Raw genomic sequence first — 7669 nt, 5'->3', positions numbered from 1 at the left:
AAGGAGAAGGAATTTTATGTATTCATATTTAGTTTTACATACTTATTTAATTTGGCCATATGCATAGATATTGATGAGAAATGGTTTTTCCCACAAATGATGGTATGGAATGTGTGTGTGTGTGTGTGTGTGTGCGTGTGCATGTTTGTATGTGTGTGCGTGCGTGTGTACTATATTTTACTGAAATGAATTGGTGAGGGTGTTTAAGCTGTGAGAGAAAGAACAGTTCTGAAATGAGTATTGGCTGGTGTGTAGGCACGCATATGCTATGATTGGTTGTTGGAATGATTGATTGGTAACAAATGGCTTTTGTTTGATTGAACAAGTGTGTAGCAACTTAAAATATTCACAATTAAGAGCAACATAACTAGAGAAGTAGTTAGATAGTAATTAGAGGATGTGGCCAATAACTGGGATCATTTGTGTCATTGAGTATAAGTTGGTAATATGGATGAGGTATAATTTTCAGGGCATGGGGTGGAGAGACATTCGGCAGTAGCTTACTAATAAAGAAAGATTTATGTGTCTCATCTGACAGCTAGCATTCTCAACATGAAGTGGCACCCAAAGACTGATCAGCAATCAAAAAATTTTAGCCACCACACCAACCTGATCCTTTGTTGGTTTTGATTGTGGTATTGTTACTATTTACGGTGGTGACCTAACACCCCCTGCCACATGCCCTTGTGGGGGCTTGCAGGGTATTATGTAGATGTAGATGATACTCTATATTATCATCAGTTTCTACATTTTGGATAAATTATTAGAGCTTGTAATGTAACATCCATCACAGTTGAATGAAATTCAACAGATATGCCAGTGATCCCAAGGTGTTGTAGTTTATGAAGTAGGAAAGTATATAATATTCAGCCAAAGGCTTTGCTTCTGTCATAAAACAATGCCAACAGTAAGATCTGCCATCTGGACCTTTTTAGTTTTCTAAATAAGATGAAATATGGCTGTATTTATAGAATTTACTTTTCTAAAACTATATTCATTATGGTTTTGAATGTGGTGTGGTGATTATTAAATCTTTTTTTCAAAGTCGTCCTTCAAAAATTGAGAGTACATATATAGAAATAGAACTCTAATAGGAGAGACAGAAGAGGTAGAATATTATGGCAAAATGCTTTCATTATATGCATGCCATCATGTCCACCAGAAAAATTGTCAAAATGATTCATTCTCAGCATAATTTCAGAGGAATCCAGTTGGGGAAAGAAAATAAATGCATTAATGTTTCCTTTCCCATTAACCTGTTTCCTTTTTTTAGATGAATATTGGCCATGTCCGTTGAGAGGTAAATGATAGTTGGCATAAAGCTCAAAATTTGTAGTACTACTGCAATGTATGACTGGGATACATATGTGAGTCGCTGATTTAACAAGGTGGAATTTGGTGACTACCAACACATTGAACTAATTTAATAATATTTCTTAACATTTGGCAAAATTTTTCCTTTATAATTCAATACTTTATTATGTAAATGTTAGCATCAGGAATTTGCTACAAAATATACCTAACTCCATGTATAGCTTGAATTTGAATGAAATATTATACTTAAAAATGGTAAAAAGCAATTTATTTCAAAAGCTAGAGCCATTTTTCAATTGAATATTTTCTTACTCCTTTGGGTATTTCAACAGAAAAAGGAAGCTAAAACAGTTTATCGTAAGGATGAATTTTTGCATTAATGGATTGCATGTCCATAAATTCAAAAACTTGTAACCATTTGTTATCCGCCACAAGTGTTCCGCTGAAACGGAGATAAGCCATGAGAATGTTTTCTATTTTTAAAACTGGGAATAATTACACCAAAATTACATCATAAAATTTTACACCAGCTAAAAGGGAATTTATCTGGTGAATTATTTTACAATCCATTCGATTCAAATATTTCTTCCACATTTTAAATACGCGCCTTGGCAATTCGTAATATCAGAGCGTTGTTGTTTTCCGTTTTCGAATTTTATTTCACTTAATTTTTGTGAAAGACGCTAGATGGCTCCTTATTCGAGTTTCCTTTGAGTCGCGTGTTGCCTGGCGGTGTGGTTTGCCTGAATTGGGTGAATTAAAATCACAGGTAATCTGCGTTTATTATTCACTTTTGTTTAAACTTGGTATTTTTAGAAATATTTTTTAGCTTTTAAAAGTTATTTCATCTGTTTCTGGTGACGTGAAACTGAGTAGAAATTTAACTTAGCTCGTCTAACATACGCATGTTTAAGTATTTACATTTACGGTGTTGCTATTCTTTTACAATTTATCTATGGGTTCGCTTTAATATTTGATAAATTAATTACTGCGTCCAATTATTTCAACATTTTCAATCTGTAAGAATTCTTTTCAATTTTCTTCTTTGCCGTAATCCTGTGTTCGTGGCATGCAGTTGTTGGTTTGAAACATATTTAGTTCGTTATGGTCCTGATATATTCGTAGTTTACTCGATATTGGAATTTGGTGCTGCGACAAATATATATTATCAAATGGTTTCAACCTGATATTTTGTTAATGTTTTCAGCCATGGTGCGAATGAACGTGCTTAGTGACGCCCTTAAATCAATAAATAATGCAGAGAAAAGGGGGAAAAGACAGGTGTTGCTTAGGCCCTGCTCTAAAGTCATCGTCAAATTTCTTTCAGTAATGATGAAACATGGTAAGTACTAAGAGATGAAAGACTTGAGTGGTGTCTATGTGAAACTTCAGTATGTCAAAGGCATTGGTTGAATCAATTCAACTCTGTATGTCTGTAATCGTCAGAATTAGCATTTATTTGTGCCACAGTTTCTCAAATAACCCAATTCACTGCAAGCATTATAGTATTAGAAGGCTCTTAAATTTTGTTTTCCACTTGCCTACTTACATGGGAAAGACTTTATTTTACCAATCACTCATTTCCATCTCAAACGTCCTCCACAATTACACCAGTCTGAGAATGGTAATAATATTGTACTAAAATTATCCTCTTTTCAGGTTACATCGGGGAGTTTGAAATGGTTGATGATCACAGAGCCGGAAAAATTGTAGTAAATCTTACTGGGAGACTTAATAAGTGTGGAGTGATTTCCCCACGATTTGATGTTCCAATTTCATCAATTGAAAAGTGGACGAATGATCTTCTTCCCTCAAGACAGTTTGGGTAAGTTTCTCGCGATTTATGACGATAGTATTTCATCGAGTGAAGAAAAGTTGCTCTTATTGGGTATTCCAGCAGAAAGTAGTTGGGATATGAATAAGAAATTTCGCAGGAATAGTAAAATATACCAGGCGGTGACAACCTGGAGTTCAGGGAATTGTCTGGACTTGTTAAACTGGAAAAGTCTGTAATTTGTGCAAATAACCCAAAATTATGAAATTAAATGGGCATTCATCCGCTGAGAAGTTCGGGAAAAGAATTTTTTGGTTGTCACCACTAAGTGGTACTCGATTTTCTTTGTTTTTTGTTGAAGTCCAATGTAATTGATGCTTAGGGTTAACGTAACCTCTGTTTTCATTTTAACGCCAATTAAAAGGATGTCTGACAATTTTGTGCCGACTTGATCCGGACATGCATGGGAATCTATAATATATTGTAGCATCTTCACTTAGTTTGAGGGAGAAGTAATGGTAATAATGCGCAGTACACACAATCATATAGTTACCTTGTTTGAATGTGAAGTTAAGCCTTTAGTGGGAAGTCATTATCTATCTTCCCTCAAATGGTTAGTTAAAAATGTTTAATGTGGTATTCTTCTGCCCAGTGCTAGAGGATTGTACTAATATCCATTCTATGATATACCACATGCCCATGTCAAATAAATTAATATTTTTCTGTTGCTTGAATTTAAGAAAATTAGTTACTTATTTTCTTTACCAATTGTGAACATTCGCGTTTTTAGGTAATGTGTGATACATCATCCTTAATTTTTATGAGCCTATGATTAAGTTCCGGCTGGTTTTCTCGTAAATGCCTCGTTGCAATAAGAGGTGTGGTTAATTCATCTATCTAATTTGCATTCTAGTTATAAAGCATTTACATTTCTTCTCGACATATCAAACTCTAGTATAAGTTACAGTAGTTTTTGATAAAAGGAGCTGGCTCATTGCCACCATCAACAAAGAGAAACAAAGGAGATAACTTCAGGCATCACTTCGTGGAAACGATACATATTTGCAAAAGAAACAACTTAGAGGTGGCAGAAAACGTCTTTTGGGGGCTATTCAGTTGACCTAATTATTTACTATAAGGAGTTAGAATTTTTTAAACAATTTGATGTTAGTTCATATGATCTTAGCTGTTGCTGCATCATAAATAAGTACCACAGCTACAGGTTATCTAATAAACACAGTGGTTGTGCCAATTTAATATTCACTTAATTGGGTAATTTATACTTAAGCAATAGAACTTTGACAAAACAATGACATGAAAATTTCTGACTATCACGCGTACTTAAACATACTTTCAAAAGTACTTGGATAGCATGTGCAGATGGGTAATAGTAACGATTATCCAGGAGGCTATAGAATCGTATTAGTTTCTGCTGTGCGCATGTTTTTCCCGTGATCTTGGCGTGATGCCTCATTTTCCCCCCTGCAAATAATTTTATTGCATGAAATTTCATAGTTTTCCTTGGATGCATTCAGGAAGTGGGTTCTGTGCCTCGAATCCTGCAAGTGCTAGCCCTGTAATGTGGAAGTATTCAAATTTTTAAGCCTCAAGTGTTGCTGGGGTTTTTAGTGTCTTGAATTAGTGTTGTCCGAATTTGTGCCTTCCTCAGTCTCTATCATTTCTGCCCAATCTGTGATTTGTTTGGGTGAAAGGTCTTTTGCAAAAAACACAGGGAAAGGAACTGGCCCCCATATCAATTTGTGAATTTCGCGCACTCTTTGGGCTTAGTGCAAGGTGAGCTCCCTACCCTCGCCTATGAAATCGGCCTTTGGGTTGATTGCTGCGGTTTATTTTGGTTTAGCAGCTCCATTCAAGCTACATGGCCGATTACTTTGCATAATGCCATAATTAAATGACATCTTTTGGCAAGGCATTTTTTAATATCCAGTCCATTTTCATAAGTCCACCAAATAGTCTTCTATAATGCAGCAACACAAATACACCTGCTGCCTTTGTCTGGCTAGTGTTGCTCTGAACTAGCTGGCATAACTGCCAGTGACCTGCATTGAATAGTCAAAATGCATCATAATGTATCAATGCAGTGTAACTATGGCTCCATCTGCCTAGAACTTGTTGTTTAACCAATTGCAAGGAGGGCAGAGACCCAACCAATAGCCCACTGCGTAATTTTCAGGGATGTGAGTGTAGGTTTGTCATGTCTTTAGCTGGGGAGATTTTGTCACCTATCATGCAGGCACACTTGCAATATTGCTACTAAACATTGCTGTATTATCTAATTAGTCATAGATCGCGAATATCTTGCTTTTAACTTTTTGGCAGTGAACTAAAATGAAAGCTTCAGCAAGTAGGAGAAAGTATGGAACTCTGCCATAGAATGCAAATAATTCATAATTGAAAATGTCTTTAATATTTCTTAGAATTCAAGAAGTCACTGATCTGTTGAAATAATATTTCATGGCTGCTTTTCTTAATCATGATATTGAATATACTTCTACCAATTGATATTATATTTTTTTAGGTTTACATTGTGCTCTTTGTTGTTTTTCATCGTATTGTTTTTATGTATTGAAATATTTTGCAATGTATTGAGATGCATTTCCCTGCATTGGACTGTTACAATCAACAAGGGCTTCACCATAACTGATTTACTATCTTTATAGGTTTTATAAGGATGAATTAATACTATGCTGCCACAACTGCAATATAGTTTGGTGGTTAACTTTCTTGAACTTGTGTATTTCAATATGTTTGACTTAGTTCTTGAGAAGTGACTAAGTTCAGTTAGTTCTCATCCTTTCCTCATTCACTTCATTTCATCTAGAGATACTATGTATAATTTTTTTCACACGTGTTGAAACTATTGTTTGTAAAAAATTTAATTATAGTTCAAAAATGTTATTGAAAATGCCAAATGTTATGAATTGAAGTTATTAAAATTTTCCAAAAAAATGCTGTCATTCTACTTGAAGCATTTGAAGTGTTCCTCCTTGGTACTGGATATAATCATTGATTATTTTCATTAAATTGGGTTCACAAGAGATTGTGATATATTTATTTTGTGGTGCATAAGATATGAAGCAATGGCAAGACAATAGAGATGGTGACGATTGACTTGGGAGTCAAGTAATGTGCTAGTAAGCAGTTCCTTTAAACCAATATTTACTGCCGGCTGATTTAGTGTTTTAAAATAATAGCTTTTGCTTCCATGATTGAATGGATTCCAATTTATGGGCTTATGGCTAGGCAACATTACTCTAACCCCAACCGGACCCCGGTGGCGGCGGGGTAACGTCCTCGTCTGCCATTCCAAGGGTCGCGGGTTCGATTCCGGCCTGGGTGAGTTTTCCTCCACCTAGGGCTTGGGTGTTTGTAAATGTGACTATTGTTATCGTTGTTAATAGTTCGATGTAAAGGCCAAAATGTGCTGTTTTCGGACTCATACTGAATAAATAAATAACAATCATCTCATCATATTCAATTGTTTAATTGTTCTTTTCTTTTGTTTCCAGGTATGTCGTGCTCACCACGAGTGGAGGAATCATGGACCATGAAGAAGCTAGGCGGAAACATCTAGGAGGGAAAATTCTTGGTTTCTTTTTCTGAGAATTTTAACATGTACCATATTAATTTTTACATCAAGTAAAATGTTAAAATTACAAATGTTTTACTGTCTATGGAATAACTTTAATTTACCTCACGAGTGTTTTGATAAACAGCTGTCAGTGCTGCTTGCCAAAATGGAGGTTAGCCTCCAAACCGCAAATTTTTCATGAATTGGGCAGTGAAGAGATTTAATTAAATGAGGAACTGAAAGTTATTTAGGGAATGATGTACTTATGCCTGCTCATTTTAAAGCAATTCATGTGAAATTGAATAGTGAATTAAGATTTTTATTCAAGAGAAACCACTATTTAATGACTTATTTCACTTGCTCTGTAAAAATCTATAATTTTATCAATTGTACTCGCAGGTGATAAAAGAGCAATCTACTGAATTAAAATGGGTTTAGTGATGACATCCATTGATATTAATTTCTTATGATGAAGTAAAACTTCATTTTAATTGATTGAGTGGTTTTTCAGGGATTTTTATCACATTCCTCATGTGATAGAGTGATTATTTTTCTTTGGCTGGTCAGTCTAGCAGAATATACTGACAAGTAAATAGAAAGAGTAATAAAGTCAATATCCTATCGAATGTCCCAGCAAACTCATGTTAATTGAAGGAAACAAAGAAAAGGTTTGCTCGAGGCCCCACCAGTACACTCAAAGCGGTCCAATTGCTTGGAAAGTTTCAGTTATCTTCCAAAGTAATGTCCCACCTACTAGGAGGAGATTTTTCCTCATAGGACCCAAATATTATGTGTATATTATATCTTAAATTGTATTGAATTTTTCTTCTGAGTTGATTCATTTTCAAAATGAAATGTTGGGAATAGTCACAGTCTTCATAAAAATAGCAATTTTCCACAAAAATATATTTTTGTGGAAAATTGCTATTTTTAGTAATGATATTCCACCATATCACGCCTGAAACGTCTCCTTTTAGTCACCGTCTTGT

The 7669-nt window shown here is 34.9% G+C and overlaps 1 protein-coding gene across 1 annotated transcript; it reads left to right on the top strand.

Moving 5' to 3' along the window:
- The first annotated feature begins 1993 nt into the window (after nt 1–1993).
- On the top strand, nt 1994–6769 carry LOC139687067 (small ribosomal subunit protein uS8A). The gene is made up of 4 exons (XM_071584175.1): nt 1994–2083; nt 2522–2656; nt 2974–3139; nt 6619–6769. The coding sequence occupies exons 2-4, from the start codon at nt 2524–2526 to the stop codon at nt 6710–6712; spliced, it is 393 nt and encodes a 130-aa protein (XP_071440276.1). The 5' UTR covers nt 1994–2083; nt 2522–2523; the 3' UTR covers nt 6713–6769.
- The last annotated feature ends 900 nt before the right edge of the window (nt 6770–7669 follow it).

The sequence above is a fragment of the Hetaerina americana genome, unplaced genomic scaffold (assembly GCF_022747635.1).
Source record: "Hetaerina americana unplaced genomic scaffold, ioHetAmer1.1.p SCAF_1, whole genome shotgun sequence".
In the NCBI taxonomy this organism is placed as follows: Eukaryota; Metazoa; Arthropoda; class Insecta; order Odonata; family Calopterygidae; genus Hetaerina; species Hetaerina americana.
This window is presented reverse-complemented; position numbering and strand designations above follow the sequence as displayed.